Genomic DNA, 17816 nt, shown 5'->3' with positions numbered 1-17816 from the left:
AGATCCAGCCTCCAACCAACAGATTCACAATTCCTCCCGGAAAGCAACTCTATCTGTTAAAGTTCCCAAGGCAGTTTGCCGCACCCAATGTGCCTTCAGTTCACTGGAACAGCTTTTAAACTGAAAACAGGGGGAACTTATTTTCCCTTCTGCAGTCAAAAGCACCGAAACTGGAACCCCTCTCATCTCACAGCCACAGCCCAGCTCCACCCACAAACGACATCACTGAAGCCATGCTACAAGTCATGTGATAAGACCAAACCTTTCTTAAAGGGACACTGCCATGACACACCTGACCAGTTTTCTTTCCCCAGTGTATTTTTAGCATTCAATTGTGGCTTTAGTTCATTGCAGTTGTGTCCGATACCTGACACGCAACCTTGCCAATGTGTTATCCTTTGTAAATTGAGGGGTGGTAGATATAGGACAGATGTCAGAGGCAGTTTCTTTACTCAGAGAGTAGTAGGGGTGTGGAACGCCCTGCCTGCAACAGTAGTAGACTCGCCAAATTTAAGGGCATTTAGTGGTCACTGGCTAGACATATGGATGAAAATGGAATAGTGTAGGTCAGATAGGCTTCAGATGGTTTCACTGGGTCGGCGCAACATCGAGGGCCGAAGGGCCCGTACATGCGCTGTAAGTGTTCTATGTTCTAAATATTACTCTTGCGGCTAATTTCTTTTATTTGAAATATATTACCCAATTCAGTTGTTTCCAATTAAGGGGCAAGTTAATGTGGCCGATCCACCCAACCCTGCACATCTTTGGGTTGTGGGGGGGGGGGTGGGGGGCGAGACCCACGCAGGCACGGGGGGAATGCGCAAACTGCACTCGGACAGTGACCCAGGGCCGGGATCGAACCCGGGTCCCCGGCGTCCGTGTGGCAGCTGTGCTAAACACTGCGCTGCCGTGCTGCCCCCCTTGAGACTAATTTGTGACTATTTAAATAAGTAACGTTGCTTTTCTTCCCCCATCGCTTATTCCCATCAACCCAGACCCCAAAGACAAAGAGTCATCAGGACTCGAAACGTTAGCTCTTTTCTCTCCCTTCCAGATGCTGCCAGACCTGCTGAGATTTTCCATCAATTTCTCTTTCGTTTCAGATTCCAGCATCCGCAGTAATTTGCTTTTATGCTTTGACCCCAATCTGCATTTTGGAAACCTTTCCTTGTCCCTGTAATTAGGCCCATTCCAACAACAGATTGTCTGCAGTCAATACCCTTGTCAGCCAAATAAAGCATGACGGTAAGGTGACTGCCGATGTGAATTGAGGTGTTGTTGGGGCATGGAATGTGCCCGCCAGCAACAGTGGCAGGAAAGGTCTCAATCATACATCTGAAATTTTTTTTAAAAGAGGTATGGGAACTCGGTCAATGAGAGTAGTTGGGCGGGATTCTCCCACAATTGGCGAGATGGCCCGGCGCCAAGTATTCTGGCGTTGGGCCAACCAGGAAGTTGCGGAATCCTCCGCACGTCCGGGGGCTAGGCCGGCGCCAGAGGGGTTGGCGCCGTGCCAACTGGTGGCGAAGGGCCGCCACGAGGTGTCCCATGCGCAGACTGGCCGGCGTGGTTCTGCGCATGGGCAAGGGGCTGTCTTCTCCACGCGGAGCCCTATGGAGACTGGCGTGGCGTGGAGACCAGCCCGCAGGTTGATGGGCCCCGATCGCGCGCCAGGCCACCGTGAGGGCTCCCCCCCCCCCCCCAACGGGGCTGGATCCCCCCCCCGTACCCCCTCCCGAGGACTCCACTAGAAGGCCTACCAGCCAGGTCCTGCCGTGTGGGACCATCTCCATTTCTCGCCGGCGGGACTGGCCAGGAACTGACGGCCGCTCGGCCCATCGGGGCCTGGAGAGTTGCTGGGTGGGGGCCGCTGCCGACGGCCCCCGAGCGGCGATGCGTAAACCCCGCCCCCGCCCGAAAACCGGCGCTGGAGAATACGGCAGCCGGCGGCGGGGCGGGTTTCACGCCACCCCCCCCCCCCCCCCCCGGGGATTGTCCCACCCAGCGGAGGGGGTCAGAGAATCCCGCCCCTGATCTCTGAGAGCTGTGCAGTGATGTTGATGGGCCAAATATCTGGGAAGTCATGCGGTTCCCACATGGGAATCAGACATAATTTCAGGAGCTCTGCTTCCGATTAAACCCCTTACTTCCCAACACGTTGATTAAAGAAAGGAAAGTCGTGCCTGCGTCTGAACTATCTTTTTCCTGCTGCACCACCAACTATTGAATGAGGAAGGATGTGATGGCGTTGCAGAGGTTCACCAGATTGATCCCGGGGATTAAAGGGTATGAGGAGGAATTAAACAATTTGCTTCATACTCACTGGAGTTCAGAAGGATAAGAGGGGATCCGATCGAGGTGTATAAAATACTAAAAGGGATTGATTAAAAAAAAATTTTGAGTACCCAATTCATTTTTTTCCAAGGGGCAATTTAGAGTGGCCAATCCACCTACCCTGCACACCTTTGGGTTGTGGGGGCGAAACCCACGCAGACACGGGGAGAATGTGCAAACTCCACACGGACAGTGACCCAGAGCCGGGATTGAACCCGGGACCTTGGCGCCGTGAGGCCGCAGTGCTAACCACTACGCCACCGTGCTGCCCACTGAAAGGGATTGGTAAAGTAAACATAGGCCAAATGTTCCCCCATGTGGGGAGGTCTAGAACGGGAGGTTACAGATATTGACGATGTGGAGATGCCGGCGTTGGACTGGGGTGGGCACAGTAAGAAGTCTGATAACATCAGGTTAAAGTCCAACAGGTTTGTTTGGAATCACTAGCTTTCGGAGCATATCTCCTTCACCAGGTGAGTGAAGAGGCGGGTTCCACAAACACATATGTAGACAAAGTCAATGATGCAAGATGATACTTTCATTACGAGCCTTTGCAGGTCATTAAGTCTTTACAGGTCTAGGCGGTACGACCGGGGAGAGGGATATTGGTTATGAGGAGGTAGATTTAAAACTGAGATGAGGGCAGCACGGTGGTGCAGTGGTTAGCATTGCTGCCTACAACACTGAGGACCTGGTTTTGAATCCCGGCCCTGAGTCACTGTCTGTGAGGAGTTTACACATTCTCCCCGTGTCTGCATGGGTTTCGCCCCCACAACCCAAGGATGTGCAGGGTAGGTGGATTGGCCAGGTTAAATTGCCCCTTAATTGGAAAAAATAATTGGGTACTCTAAAAAAAAATTTTAAACTGAGATGAGGAGGAACTACTTCTTGTAGAGGGTGGGGAATTTGTCGAACTCGCTGCCTCATAGTGCGGTGGAGTCCAAATTGGGTTCGAGAAGGAGACAGATATATTTCTGATTAAAAGAACAGGTTAAAGGGATATGGGCAACAGGTAGGGAGGTGGATTTGAGACCAGGATGAGATCTGCCATGATCTGATTGAATGGCGGAGCAGCCTCGAAGGACTGAATCGCCTACTTCTGCTCCTAATTCCTGTGTTCCTGTGTTCTTATAAGGTAACACACCCTAATTTCAGTTATTGCTGTTTCATAATATACATCAGTAATTTTAGATATTGTCGTTATGCTTAATTATGATAAATGGAGCAATTGATAAAACCTCTGGGGTCTAAAGAAACCTCTATATTCTTAGAGAATTTGGCTTTACGTTGACAAAGTCCTAATTCTTATAAAAAATGTATTAGGTTGTGACGCCGAAAGAGGTCGTAGCCTTGGCTCTGAGATTCTGTAATCGAAGCCATTGTCTTCATCTGTTCCTGCTTAACATGACACAGAGGAAGAAAGGTCATTAATCGAAAAGCAGAATACATTGTTCTTCCTGAGGGAATGCAGCCTAAAGTGGATTGACTTGGTCTCGCTCCAGCGTGAGGGTGGGGGCTTTACCTGCAGAATGTGCTTCTCTCTCTCCCACAGAGAGCTGGCGATGCCCTCCTATACGTCACATCCTACTGCGATGGCGGCTCCTCATTGGATAATCACAGTAGCCAATTGCATTACGAGGCCCAGAGGAAGCTCCCCAGCTGGAGGCCTCTGTCAGGATGGGCTCCAGTACCCTGTACAGTTGATGCATAACAGTCTAAAGCTGTGTAGGCTAGGTGGATTGGCCATGCTAAATTGCCCCTTAGTGTCCAAAAGATGCGCAGGTTCGTCGGGGTTGCGGGAATAGGGCGCAGAAATGGGCCGAGGTAGGGTGCTCTTTTGAAGGGTTCATGCAGGCGCGATGGCCTAAATGGCTTCCTTCTGCTCTGTAGATATTCTATGGATAACCTCCCGACGTTTGTGACCAATTGCCCTCACAATACACGATAACATTATATTAGATTTCCTAATTACTTCCTGTACCTGCATTCTAACCTTTTGTGATTCATTCACTAGGACACTCGGATCCCTCTGCGTCTTAGAGCTCTGCAATCTCCCTCAATTTAGATAATAAGCCTCCTTTTTTAATTCTTCCTTTCAAAATGGACAATTACACATTTGCCCACATTCTACTCCATTTGCCAGATTTTGCCCCCTCAATTGACCCATCTCCTCCTTACGTCCTCTTCACAATTTACTCCCCGACCTATCTCAGCATCGTCAGAACGTTTAGTCCCCCCCCCCCCCCCCCCCCCCCCCCCCCCCCCCCGTACCTTCAGTGCCTTCGTCCGAGTCATTGTGTGATTTGTGTGAATCGCTGATGTCGAAGCCGCGTTATGGCTGTTATTGTTTTTCAGGCTCTTTCCCCTGAGTTTTGTCAACATTTCCATCCACGACGTTTACAACCGGCGGCTACGGCTGAAGCTGGCCAACGGGCGGGCTTTCTACCTGCAGCTGTACGTCCACCCTGACTGCGAGAACGAGGTGTTTGAGCGCTGGATGAAGCTGGTGACTCTCCTGCACACTACCCCGGAGGATGTGTACGGCTATGAGGCTGTGACGCCCGAGATTGAGTGCATCCTGGAGCAGGGCAGCCTGGAGACATCGATCGCCTCACTCTCCGATTGGCAGCTGGAGCCACCTGAGATGTCGCCGGTACGTGGGGCTCTGGTTGGGGTGTACCGGGTGGGGGGGGGGGCAGGGGCCGGTTGGGGGGGGGGGGCTTGTTGCTCATCGGTGCCTTGAACACAGAGGGCATCGGAGCCTCTTTCAAAGAGAGATAGTTGCCATTGTCACGACGCACATATGTTACCTGCAAGGGTATTCCAACTTGAAACACCAATTCGTGGGGGTGTATAGTTTTGAAGAAGTCGTCATGTGACAATATTAAAGACTATTTATTAAAGTAAAGACAAATACAGATAAACAGAACAACTCTTCTCTCATGCAGTTAAGAGGTGTGAACAGTTCAACTCTATAGAATGTACCCCGTGTACCCCTATATCGATGATTCCTGAACTCTTTAAGACTTCCCTGTTCCCCAAACAAAATCCAAATTAAATAACCAGCTATAGTTACCACACATAACAGAATCTGGGGACCGCCTTTTTTCTGGTCCAGCGAACTGCTGTTACAAAGGTTTTCTGCACTGCCTTGGCTCTAGCACTCAGAAACGTATTTGCGGTAAACGTGGCTTTCCGTTTGGTGGCTGGAAACTGGCCTCTCTATTCTCTGAGACTGCGAAGTGGTAACCGTCTCTCCTGGCTCCTCAGGGACTGGTCAATTTTACCTTTGTTTTTCTTTGATTATGCCTTCAGTGTATTCGGCAGTCTGCCCCTGGCTATACATTAACACATGTATATCTCATGGACCTTCCCAATCGTCTGTAATCTGTTCCTCCTCCATTCGCTATTAATACTTGATTGTCATTGAAACTGCTGCTTTAAACACTTTACCGGGAGAGAAACAGGCCAATTGAGGCCCTTTGCCTTATGTCTACATTGTCTCCAGGCAGGTTCATGACTCAATTGGGTAACCATTTAACAGGGAGTTCCATTTCAATGCTGACTTTCCTCTGACCCTTTCCCCGTCTCTTGGGTACCATTCAATCTGTCCCTTCCCACTCGCCATTCCCCTTATCCGATCCATTCCGTATCTCTCCAGGTCAACCTGCTCCACTTCCACTCCTTCCCCATCTTCTGCTCTCTCAACAATGCCCCTCCTACCCTCCCATTCCCTCTCCCCCTTTTTTCCATTCCCTCTCCCCATTTTCCATTCCCTCTCCCCATTTTCCTTTCCCTTCCCCTATCTTCCCCTCCTCTCCCCTACCCACCACCCTCTTCCTCTTTCTGCTTCCAATCTACCCTTCCGCTCTCCCCTCCCTTTAAGTAGTTTGGCCCAAAGCAATAATGGGACGGTTCCGCGCTGTCGGTGGTGCCGCACTGTCGGAGGTGCCGCACTGTCAGAGGTGCCTCACTGTCGGAGGTGCCGCACTGTCGGAGGTGCCGCACTGTCGGAGGTGCCGCACTGTCGGAGGTGCCGCACTGTCGGAGGTGCCGCACTGTCGGAGGTGCCGCACTGTCGGAGGTGCCGCACTGTCGGAGGTGCCGCACTGTCGGAGATGCCGCGCTGTTGGAGATGCCGCGCTGTCGGAGGAGCCGCGCTGTCGGAGATGCCGCACTGTCAGGGGTGCCGCGCTGTCGGAGATGCCGCACTGTCGGAGGTGCCGCACTGTCGGAGGTGCCGCACTGTCGGAGGAGCCGCTCTGTCGGAGATGCCGCACTGTCAGGGGTGCCGCTCTGTCGGAGATGCCGCACTGTCGGAGGTGCCGCTCTGTCGGAGATGCCGCACTGTCGGAGGAGCCGCGCTGTCGGAGGTGCCGCACTGTCAGGGGTGCCGCACTGTCGGGGGTGCCGCGCTGTCGGAGATGCCGCGCTGTCGGAGGTGCCGCACTGTCGGAGGTGCCGCTCTGTCGGAGGTGCCGCTCTGTCGGAGATGCCGCGCTGTCGGAGATGCCGCTCTGTGGGAGGTGCCGCACTGTCGGAGGTGCCGCACTGTCGGAGATGCCGCTCTGTCGGAGGTGACGCATTGTGGTGGGTGCCGCTTTGTCGGAGATGCCGCACTGTCGGGGGTGCCGCACTGTCGGGGGAGCCGCACTGTCGGAGGTGCCGCACTGTCGGAGGAGCCGCACTGTCGGAGGTGCCGCACTGTCAGAGGTGCCGCTCTGTGGGAGGTGCCGCACTGTCGGAGGTGCCGCACTGTCGGAGATGCCGCTCTGTGGGAGGTGCCGCACTGTCGGAGGTGCCGCACTGTCGGAGGTGCCGCTTTGTCGGAGGTGCCGCGCTGTCGGAGGTGCCGCGCTGTCGGAGGTGCCGCACTGTCGGAGGTGCCGCTCTGTCGGAGGTGCCGCACTGTCGGAGGAGCCGCGCTGTCGGGGATGCCGCGCTGTCGGAGGTGCCAGCACTGTCGGGGGTGCCTCACTGTCGGAGGTGCCGCACTGTCGGAGGAGCGCACTGTTGGAGGTGCCGTGCTGTCGGGGATGCCTCACTGTCGGAGGTGCCGCACTGTCGGGGGTGCCGCTCTGTCGGGGGTGCCGCTCTGTCGGAGATGCCGCACTGTCGGAGGAGCCGCACTGTCGGAGGTGCCGCTCTGTCGGAGATGCCGCACTGTCGGAGGTGCCGCTCTGTCGGAGGTGCCGCACTGTCGGAGATGCCGCACTGTCGGAGGAGCCGCACTGTCGGGTGCCGGAGCGGAGTGCCGCCTGTCGGAGAGCCGCGCTGCGGAGGTGCCGCACTGTCGGGGTGCCGCACTGTCGGAGAGTGCCGCACTGTGTCGTGCCGCACTGTCGGGGGTGCCGCGCTGTCGGGGATGCCTCACTGTCAGAGGAGCCGCACTGTCGGAGGTGCCGCACTGTCGGAGGAGCCGCACTGTCGGAGGTACCGCACTGTCGGAGGAGCCGCACTGTCGGAGGTGCCGCACTGTCGGAGGAGCCGCACTGTCGGGGATGCCTCACTGTCGGAGGAGCCGCACTGTCGGAGGTGCCGCACTGTCGGAGGTGCCGCACTGTCGGAGGTGCCGCACTGTCGGAGGTGCCGCTCTGTCGGAGATGCCGCGCTGTCGGAGATGCCGCTCTGTGGGAGGTGCCGCACTGTCGGAGGTGCCGCACTGTCGGAGATGCCGCTCTGTCGGAGGTGACGCATTGTGGTGGGTGCCGCTGTGTCGGAGATGCCGCACTGTCGGGGGTGCCGCACTGTCGGGGGTGCCGCACTGTCGGAGGTGCCGCACTGTCGGAGGAGCCGCACTGTCGGAGGTGCCGCACTGTCAGAGATGCCGCTCTGTGGGAGGTGCCGCACTGTCGGAGGTGCCGCACTGTCGGAGATGCCGCTCTGTGGGAGGTGCCGCACTGTCGGAGGTGCCGCACTGTCGGAGGTGCCGCTTTGTCGGAGGTGCCGCGCTGTCGGAGGTGCCGCGCTGTCGGAGGTGCCGCACTGTCGGAGGTGCCGCTCTGTCGGAGGTGCCGCACTGTCGGAGGAGCCGCGCTGTCGGGGATGCCGCGCTGTCGGAGGTGCCGCACTGTCGGGGGTGCCTCACTGTCGGAGGTGCCGCACTGTCGGAGGAGCCGCACTGTTGGAGGTGCCGTGCTGTCGGGGATGCCTCACTGTCGGAGGTGCCGCACTGTCGGGGGTGCCGCTCTGTCGGGGGTGCCGCTCTGTCGGAGATGCCGCACTGTCGGAGGAGCCGCACTGTCGGAGGTGCCGCTCTGTCGGAGATGCCGCACTGTCGGAGATGCCGCACTGTCGGAGATGCCGCACTGTCGGAGGTGCCGCTCTGTCGGAGGTGCCGCACTGTCGGAGATGCCGCACTGTCGGAGGAGCCGCACTGTCGGAGGTGCCGCTCTGTCGGAGATGCCGCGCTGTCGGAGGTGCCGCACTGTCGGGGGTGCCGCACTGTCGGAGGTGCCGCACTGTCGGAGGTGCCGCACTGTCGGGGGTGCCGCGCTGTCGGGGATGCCTCACTGTCAGAGGAGCCGCACTGTCGGAGGTGCCGCACTGTCGGAGGAGCCGCACTGTCGGAGGTACCGCACTGTCGGAGGAGCCGCACTGTCGGAGGTGCTGCACTGTCGGAGGAGCCGCACTGTCGGGGATGCCTCACTGTCGGAGGAGCCGCACTGTCGGAGGTGCCGCACTGTCGGAGGTGCCGCACTGTCGGAGGTGCCGCACTGTCAGGGGTGCCGCACTGTCAGGGGTGCCGCTCTGTCGGAGGTGCCGCGCTGTCGGAGGTGCCGCACTGTCGGAGGTGCCGCACTGTCGGAGGTGCCGCACTGTAGGAGGTGCCGCTCTGTCGGAGGTGCCGCGCTGTCGGAGATGCCGCACTGTCGGAGGAGCCGCACTGTCGGAGGTGCCGCACTGTCGGAGGTGCCGCACTGTCGGAGGAGCCGCACTGTCGGGGGAGCCGCACTGTCGGAGGTGCCGCACTGTCGGAGGAGCCGCACTGTCGGAGGTGTCGCACTGTCAGAGATGCCGCTCTGTGGGAGGTGCCGCACTGTCGGAGGTGCCGCACTGTCAGAGATGCCGCGCTGTCGGAGGTGCCGCACTGTCGGAGGAGCCGCACTGTCGGAGGTGCCGCACTGTCGGAGGTGCCGCACTGTCAGAGATGCCGCTCTGTGGGAGGTGCCGCACTGTCGGAGGTGCCGCACTGTCGGAGGTGCCGCTTTGTCGGAGGTGCCGCACTGTCGGAGGAGCCGCACTGTCGGAGATGCCGCACTGTCGGAGGTGCCGCACTGTCGGGGGAGCCGCACTGTCGGAGGAGCCGCACTGTCGGAGGAGCCGCACTGTCGGAGGTGCCGCACTGTCGGAGGAGCCGCACTGTCGGAGGTGCCGCACTGTCAGAGATGCCGCGCTGTCGGAGGTGCCGCACTGTCGGAGGAGCCGCACTGTCGGAGGAGCCGCGCTGTCGGAGGTGCCGCACTGTCGGAGGTGCCGCACTGTCGGAGGTGCCGCACTGTCGGAGGTGCCGCACTGTCAGAGATGCCGCTCTGTGGGAGGTGCCGCACTGTCGGAGGTGCCGCACTGTCGGAGGTGCCGCGCTGTCGGAGGTGCCGCACTGTCGGAGGTGCCGCACTGTCGGAGGTGCCGCACTGTCGGAGGAGCCGCACTGTCGGAGGTGCCGCGCTGTCGGAGGTGCCGCACTGTCGGAGGTGCCGCACTGTCGGAGGTGCCGCACTGTCGGAGGTGCCGCACTGTCGGAGGTGCCGCTTTGTCGGAGGTGCCGCACTGTCGGAGGTGCCGCTCTGTGGGAGGTGCCGCACTGTCGGAGGTGCCGCACTGTCGGAGGTGCCGCGCTGTCGGAGGTGCCGCACTGTCGGAGGTGCCGCACTGTCGGAGGAGCCGCACTGTCGGAGGTGCCGCGCTGTCGGAGGTGCCGCACTGTCGGAGGTGCCGCACTGTCGGAGGTGCCGCACTGTCGGAGGTGCCGCACTGTCGGAGGTGCCGCTTTGTCGGAGGTGCCGCACTGTCGGAGGTGCCGCTTTGTCGGAGGTGCCGCACTGTCGGAGGTGCCGCACTGTCGGGGGTGCCGCGCTGTCGGAGATGCCGCGCTGTCGGAGGTGCCGCTTTGTCGGAGGAGCCGCACTGTCGGAGGAGCCACACTGTCGGAGGTGCCGCACTGTCGGGGATGCCGCACTGTCGGAGATGCCGCGCTGTCGGAGGTGCCGCTTTGTCGGAGGAGCCGCACTGTCGGAGGAGCCACACTGTCGGAGGTGCCGCACTGTCGGGGATGCCGCACTGTCGGAGATGCCGCACTGTCGGAGGTGCCGCACTGTCGGAGGTGCCGCACTGTCGGAGGTGCCGCACTGTCGGAGGTGCCGCACTGTCGGAGGTGCCGCTCTGTCGGAGGTGCCGCTCTGTCGGAGATGCCGCACTGTCGGAGATGCCGCGCTGTCTTCCATTGGCTGTGAAGCACCTTGTGACATCCCCCTCGAATTACTCTTGAAAATACCCTCCCAGAGCATCTCTATTTAATCCCCTGGTTCTATTTGACGGAGGGCAGTCCCAGCTTCTTCAGGGGACAGAACCCCCCACGATGCAGGAGGAGGCCATTCGGCCCATCGAGTCTGCACCGACCCTCCCAAAGAGCACCCTACGTCTAGGCCATCTCCCCACCCCCCCTCCCCTATCCCCGTAACCCCCTGCACTGATCATGGCCAATCCACCTGAGCACATCTTTGGAAAGGTCTTGTTAAACACCGTCACTGCTGCCCTGGGGCCAGTATTTTCAGTTTTCATTCAATAATAATCTTTATTACTGTCACAAGTCGGCTTACATTAACACTGCAATGAAGTTCTTGTGAAAATCCCCTAGTTGCCACACTCTGGCACCTGTTCGGGTACACGGAGGGAGAATTCAGAATGTCCAATCCACCCAACAAGCACGTCTTTCGGGACTTGCGGGAGGAAACCGGAGCGCCCGGAGGAAACCCACGCAGACACGGTGGTGGTGGTCAGGGCGAGGGGGTGGTCCCAAGTCTCATCCGGAACGGGAATCGAACGAGCGCTGTTGCCGTTCACATGCTGGCCACCGAGCCAACTGCGTGCCCACACCCACCCCCCGACGCCCGCTTTGCCGCTGAGTTACGCAGGAGTATCCGCTTGCTGTATTTTCCCCTTGGTCGCGGCAGACTGATGCGCCCGTCTCTCTTTTTGTCTCTACCTGCGTCAGGGCATGAGGGAATACTACGAGGCCAGTCGGGCGAGCAGCAAGAAGAGCAAGCAGAGTAAGGACAGTAAAAAGAGCAAGAAGAGCGACAAAAGCGACAAAAACGCCAAGCCTGAAAAGACCGACTGCAGCCAGCTGAGAAAGGAGGGGAGCGACGACGAGAGCATTCCCGAGTTCGACGGTGACCAAGAGCCCTGGCCTCCTGTCGAGCCGTGGGTATTCCTGTCCATAAACCTGGAGGGTGCGAGGCGGCGGGGTGGGAGGGTTGGGGGGGGGGGGGTGTTGGTGGGGAGGTTGGGGTGGTGTTTGGGAGCGGGCGCCACTCTTGTGTCCCACTCTGGTGGGTTCAAGGCCCACTCCAGCGACTCAGGCACGACACAGTCCAGCCCTCGAGACTCCTGCTGTGTATCTGCTGAGGGGCTGCTGCACTGCCGGCGATGCTGTCTTTCTCAAATGCACTGAATCCCTCGCGAGTGGGTGTGCACAAGATCCAGGAAGTGTTGAGGACATGTCCTCGGTGAACAGTGCAGCAGGTCATAGCATAGCATAGAATCTCTACAGTGCAGAAGGAGGCCATTCGGCCCATCAAATCTGCACCGACCCCTCGCAAGAACACCCTACCCAGGCTAACTCACTCGCCCTAACCCCACCTAATCTTTGGACGCTAAAGGGATTGATTTTTTAAAAAAAAAATTTAGAGTACCCAATTCATTTTTTTCCAATGCAGGGCTAGGGTCAGGCAAATGGTATGCTGGGCTTCATAGCCAGAGGATTTGAGTATAGGAATCGAGATGTTTTGAACTCGATGATCAGCCATGATCAGGCTCAAAGGGCCTCCTCCTATTTTCTCTGTCCGTATGAACAACCTTAGTCAGTACAAGAATGGAACTCAGTGCTGATGGCCCTGTTCGGCATCACCAACCAGCTGTCTAGCCCACTGAGCTAAACCAGTTCCCCCCAGTTTATAAATAAGGGGCGGGATTCTCTAATAATGGGGTTCTGTCCGCACGCCGGCGTGGAACCCGGCGCCGACTCCGGCATCAACGGCCCCCGAAAGTGAGGAATTCTCCCCTTTCTCGGGGGCTAGGTTGCCGCCGGAGTGGTTCCCCGGAGCTCCTCGGAATGGCCCGCGTATTTCAGCGCATGCGCGGGGTTTCCCTTCTCCACGCCGGCCCCCCCCCCCGGGTAATATGGCGTAGCCCGACAGGGGCCCGGCGCGCAGCAAAGAAGGCCCCCACGGAACCAGTCCGCCCGCCGATCGCTAGGCCCCAATCACGGGTCAGGCCGCTGTGGAGGTGCCCCCCAGGGTCGGATTCCCCCCCCCCCCCAACCTCCAGGATGCCGCCCCCCCCCCACCTCCCCCGCACACTTACCTCACGCCGGCCAAACTCGACGGCCACTCGGCCCATCGGGGGCCCGGAGAATCGGCGCCCGCTGTCAACGGCCCCCCACCGGCGTGGCGGCGACCCCCACCTCGGGCTTCCGAAAAATGGCGGCGGAGTATGGGGAAGCCGACGTCGGGGTCATTGCATCTCTGGAACTCTCCTCAAAAGGAGGTGGGTGCAGATTCTTTGACTATTTTGAAGGCAGAGCCGGATAGATTCTTGATTAACAAGGTGGGGGAGGGGGGGGTGAAAGGTTTTCGGGGGGGTCAGCAGGATCGTGGGGTCGAGGTTACAATCAGATCAGCCATGGCCTTATTGAGTAAGGTTACAGGCTTGAGGGGCCGAATGGCCTCCCCCTGTTCCTAACTTGCATGCTCATATGTAGGCCAACTTACCTGGCTGTTAGTCCTTACGTTTAATCCCATACTGCTTGGCGTTTCCTTTATTGCCCTTCAGGTCGTGCAGTCGTTCGTCGGGATCGATAGGTTAGAGTTTACTGTTACTGATTCACCTCAAACCCTCTGCTTTCACCCACAGGCCAAAGAAAGAGAAGAAAAATCGAGGTATGGTATCTGATTGACAGGTTTGGAACAAGATCATCTTGTTTGGGTAACATAGAAATGGTTATCAAAGAGGATAGGGGGGGATCTTGAGGGGGTCGTGGCGGTGGGGGTGGGGTTGGTGGGTGAGCGTTGGCGTTTCAGTGAGGAGAAGGCCTAGATTCTCCCACTGTTGCTCCTCTGGAAGCATGGGCGGGATTTCACAGGGGGCAGGGCGGCTGGGAGAGTCGGCGGGGCCCTGCATCCCTTCATGCTCGTCGGAGGGTTTATTGGCCAAGAGTGAGGCTTTCACCCTCACGTGTATTCCCCCACCCCCCCCCCACCGCCACTCTCTCCCCTCCCCCCTCCCACCACCACCCTCCCCCCCCCCCCCCCTCCCACCAATCTGTGGAGAGACCCCGAGCTCTGCAGTGCCCGAGGAAGAGGAGCTAGTGGAAGCTCAGGGTGTCAGCAAGGCCTGGCTGAAAGGCCACAGTCAGAGAAGTAAGGGATTAGAGGGTGGATGTGAGAGGACAGGTGAGGGTCACGGGGTGGGGTGGTGGGGGGGGGCATATAAAGTGGAGGGAGAGGAGGCTGGAGAGGGTGGGTGGACTGTTTCTCCGATGGGGATGGGACCAAAAGAAGTTACCGCCACCTTCTGCCATTGCCTGACATTGGCCTGGGCATCTAACGCTGCCTGTCAACCCACTTGACATGGGACACCCCCTGATGTGGGTAAAATAGTGTGGGGGGAGGGGGGTGGGGGAGAGAGAAATGAGGCACTTACATGGTCATTAATTAGCGACTTAACGAGCTCGCTCGTGGTGGTGCGCACCATCCCATAGTTGCGAATGTGGGAGGTCAGCCTGGAGTGCGTGGCAGCTTTCGGGTCTCGAGGTAGCAAAGGCAAGGGCGAGGGCTTCGGCAGCAGATCAGCCGAGGTAGGAGTGGAGCTGAGCGAGGTCACGGCATCTTAGTGATGGAGTGTGTGTGTGTGTGTGTGCGTTGGAAGCTCAACACGGGCTCAATTGGGAGTTCAAGGTTGTGGCAACAACTGACTCCAAGCTTTCCTGTTTTTCATTGGCGGAAAGTTCCTCTCATCCGGCACCGGATGTGGGATAACCGTTGACAATAGCGGGGCCGGTAAATCCCGCTGGCGGCCGCCTCCCCTGCCGACGAAAAACACGTGGGGGGTAAATCCTGCCCTCAGTATCTTTCTCGTCACTGGGGAGCTGGGCTCGATGGCCTAACCGGCTCCTCAGAGACCCGGCCATCATTTTGAAAGGGTGCCCTGTTCTCTACATGAGCTACAGGGTCCCCCACAACCCCCATCCATGGGCAGTGTCACCCCCCACACGCATGTGCATTATCCCACTCCCCCCAACCCCAAGTGGGGACACTCCGCTTTAGGGTTGTTGACGGACCCCCTTTTCAGTCCTCCCCATGCCCCCTTTTGCCACCCCCTCCTTCCAGGACCTCCATCCTTCACGACCCCCCCAAAATTCCAGAGGCACTTTCATATAGCCGCTCTTCACCCCCCACTCTTCATACCTCCCCTCATCCCTCCTTTCCTGAGCATGGCCCTCTCCTCAGGCCATGACCGATGGCACTGCCACTTTGGCAATGCAGCTGCCAGTCTGACAATGCCACCCAGGCACCTTGGCAATGCCAGGGTGGAGGTGCCAAGGTGCCAGGGAAGAGCCAGGGTGCCACCCTACCCCTATTCCTAACCACCCAGGGGCCTCCAGTGGCCTGGGGGATGTGCCATTGCACCTGGGCCCATGTTTGCTGTGGATCCGATCTAGACGGCGCCCAGCCGGGGGCTCCCTGGGTAAGTTGGTAGATAACGGAACCTGGTTACATCGGACGCAGGGGCTGGTTTAGCACAGGGCTAAATCGCTGGCTTTGAAAGCAGGGCAGCAGCACGGTTCAATTCCCGTACCAGCTTCCCCGAACAGGCGCCGGAATGCGGCGACTAGGGGCTTTTCACAGTAACTTCATTTGAAGCCTACTTGTGGCAATGAGCCATTTTCATTGCATTTTCATTTCACTTCACGTCAGCATGGTTAAGTGGCTGTGTGAGACTGGGTCCTGTCCATTGTGGCCAGGACTCAGATTGCCATATCTAGTTACACACCGGCCTTCGAGTATCTCCCGCCATCTACAGGCCACGTTGCTATGAAGGGGGTCGGGAGAAGCTACCAGACTATGGGGCTCTCCCGCCCAGTATTTGTTTCTCCTTCCAACCTTAGATGCCGCTGTTCCGTCACTCAACCACCTGCCCGTTGGCCTTTCACCAAACGTGGTTGTAATCCTGAACCGAGATTCCATCGTTATAAAAAATAATCAGACAACAGAGAGTCGTTCGCCTTGTCAGTCTAACCTGGGTTTGGATCATGGCATCATAGGACCACAAGAGATAGGAACAGGAGGGAGGTCATTCGGCCCTTCCCGCCTGGTCCATTATTTACTGAGATCATGGCCAACCTGTCTCCACCCCCTCCCCACCCACCCACACACACAATTCTCCATAGAATATAATTACTAATGTTCGATTTGATCGAGATGTTCAAGGTAACGAGGGGGTCTGAACAGAACGGATAGGGAGAAACTGTTCCCATTGGCGGAAGGATTGAGGGGGACCCAGATTTGAGGTAATTGGCGAAAGAAGCAACAGAGACTGTTAGGGGAAGCATAGCGTTTAGCACAGTTGCTTCACAGCTCCAGGGTCCCAGGTTCGATTCCCCGCTGGGTCGCTGTCTGTGCGGAGTCTGCAGTCTCCGGGTGCTCCGGTTTCCTCCCACTGTCCAAAGATGTGCAGGTTAGGTGGATTGGCCGTGATAAATTGCCCCTTAGTGTCCAAAAAGATTAGGTGGGGGTTACTGAGTTACGGGTGTGGGCTTAAGTGGGATGCTATTTCCAAGGGATAGTGCAGACTCGATGGGCTGAATGTCCTTCTTCTGCACTGTAGATTCTATGAGACACGAGGAGAGATTCTCTCAGGCCGCCGAGTGGTTAGGGTCCGGAAATCGATGCCCGAGAGTGTGGGGGAGGCGGTGTGGGACGAATCGAGGTCTTCAGGAGGGAATGGGATCATTATTTGAAAAGGAAGAATGTGCAGGGGTTATGGGGAAGAAGCAGTGGCAATGGGTGAATTGTTCATTTGGAGGGCCAGCACAGAGAGGACGGGCCGAATGGCCTCCTGCACGGTACCAGTGACAGATTAGAATAAGATCACTAAATAAACCCTTTATTAATGTCACCATTCTGAACTGCCATGTGTAAATGCCAGGTTGAAGAGTTCTTGAGCGCTAATTTTCCTTTCAATTGGCAGGAAAGTCAATAGGTTTCAACTTCTTCAACAAGGGATCGAAAGAGAAGCTGGCGGACAAACACCAGGACGGTCACAAAGGCAAGTCGGCCCCTCCGCCCCCGCCCCCGCCCTCCCCCCAAAACCACGACGCACGGCCGAAGGGCGAGAGGGAGGAGAAGGGGGGCAGGAAACCAAAGGACAACGGGGGCAAGTCGAAGCAGAAAGACAAGCCCCCGGGTAAGGAGGACAAGGGGGACAAGGAGAAGAAGAAGCAGCGGGACAAGGAGGAGAAGGAGAAGGAGAAAGCGGAGAAGCAGCGGGAGAAGGAGGAGAAGAGGCAGCAGCAGAGGGACCGCGGCAAGCCCACGGGGAGCGAGGACGCCAAGGGCAAGGAGAAGGAGAAGAGGCAGCAGGAGAAGGAGGCCAAGCAGCGCGAGAAGGAGGAGAAGAAACGACGCGATTTGGAGGACAGGAAGAAGGGAAAGGGGCAGGAGAAAGAGAAGAGGCAGAAAGAGAAAAAGAAACCCGGCAAACCAGCTTCTACCAGGTCCAAAGAGAAAGTGGATGAATGAGATGTGGATGGCGCAGTGCGGGAGTTGAGAACCAGGATAGAGAAAGGGTTTACCAATGGAAACCCAGAAGCAGGAGCTATGACAGGTGTCTAAATGTATTAGAATGGATCTAATGTGCCCACGTTAACCGGGAATAAAATACTTCCTTGCAGTTTATTTTGGGTTTGACAAAGGCTCGAAGGTCAAACTCCCTCCCCCCACCCCCAACCCCCCCCCCCGCCAAAAAAAAATGCTTCCTTGAGGCTTAAGTTCAGAGTTCACCCATTCTGTGGGTACAAAGTTTTACATTAGTTTCCCCCTGTGGACCCCAGAGTAGTTTTCTGTGCGGCTTTCCCATTCCAACTGCTCTGCGGGTGGTCAAATTGTTTTGTTGTGTCACTTCCTGCCTTGCGAGCAATTGGTGAAAACAAAAACTTTAGATTAAAAAAAAAGTATCTTTCAAGTCCTACTTTTTTTTGTTTC

The 17816-nt window shown here is 57.5% G+C and overlaps 1 protein-coding gene across 2 annotated transcripts in view; it reads left to right on the top strand.

Annotated features, from left to right (window-relative positions):
- LOC119956593 (DNA ligase 1-like) overlaps positions 1-17510 on the top strand; it is an 81795-nt gene extending 64285 nt beyond the window's left edge. For both annotated transcript variants that reach the window (XM_038783924.1, XM_038783923.1), the window contains exons 4-7: positions 4690-4987; positions 11549-11757; positions 13468-13493; positions 16804-17510. In XM_038783924.1, the coding sequence (XP_038639852.1) occupies positions 4690-4987; positions 11549-11757; positions 13468-13493; positions 16804-17354 (1084 nt within the window). In that variant the 3' untranslated portion in view covers positions 17355-17510. The remainder of the gene's footprint in view (positions 1-4689; positions 4988-11548; positions 11758-13467; positions 13494-16803) is intronic.
- The last annotated feature ends 306 nt before the right edge of the window (positions 17511-17816 follow it).

This window comes from Scyliorhinus canicula, chromosome 23, assembly GCF_902713615.1.
Source record: "Scyliorhinus canicula chromosome 23, sScyCan1.1, whole genome shotgun sequence".
Classification (NCBI taxonomy): domain Eukaryota; kingdom Metazoa; phylum Chordata; class Chondrichthyes; order Carcharhiniformes; family Scyliorhinidae; genus Scyliorhinus; species Scyliorhinus canicula.
The sequence above is the reverse complement of the archived record's forward strand: the minus strand, read 5'-3'. Positions and strand labels throughout refer to the sequence as shown.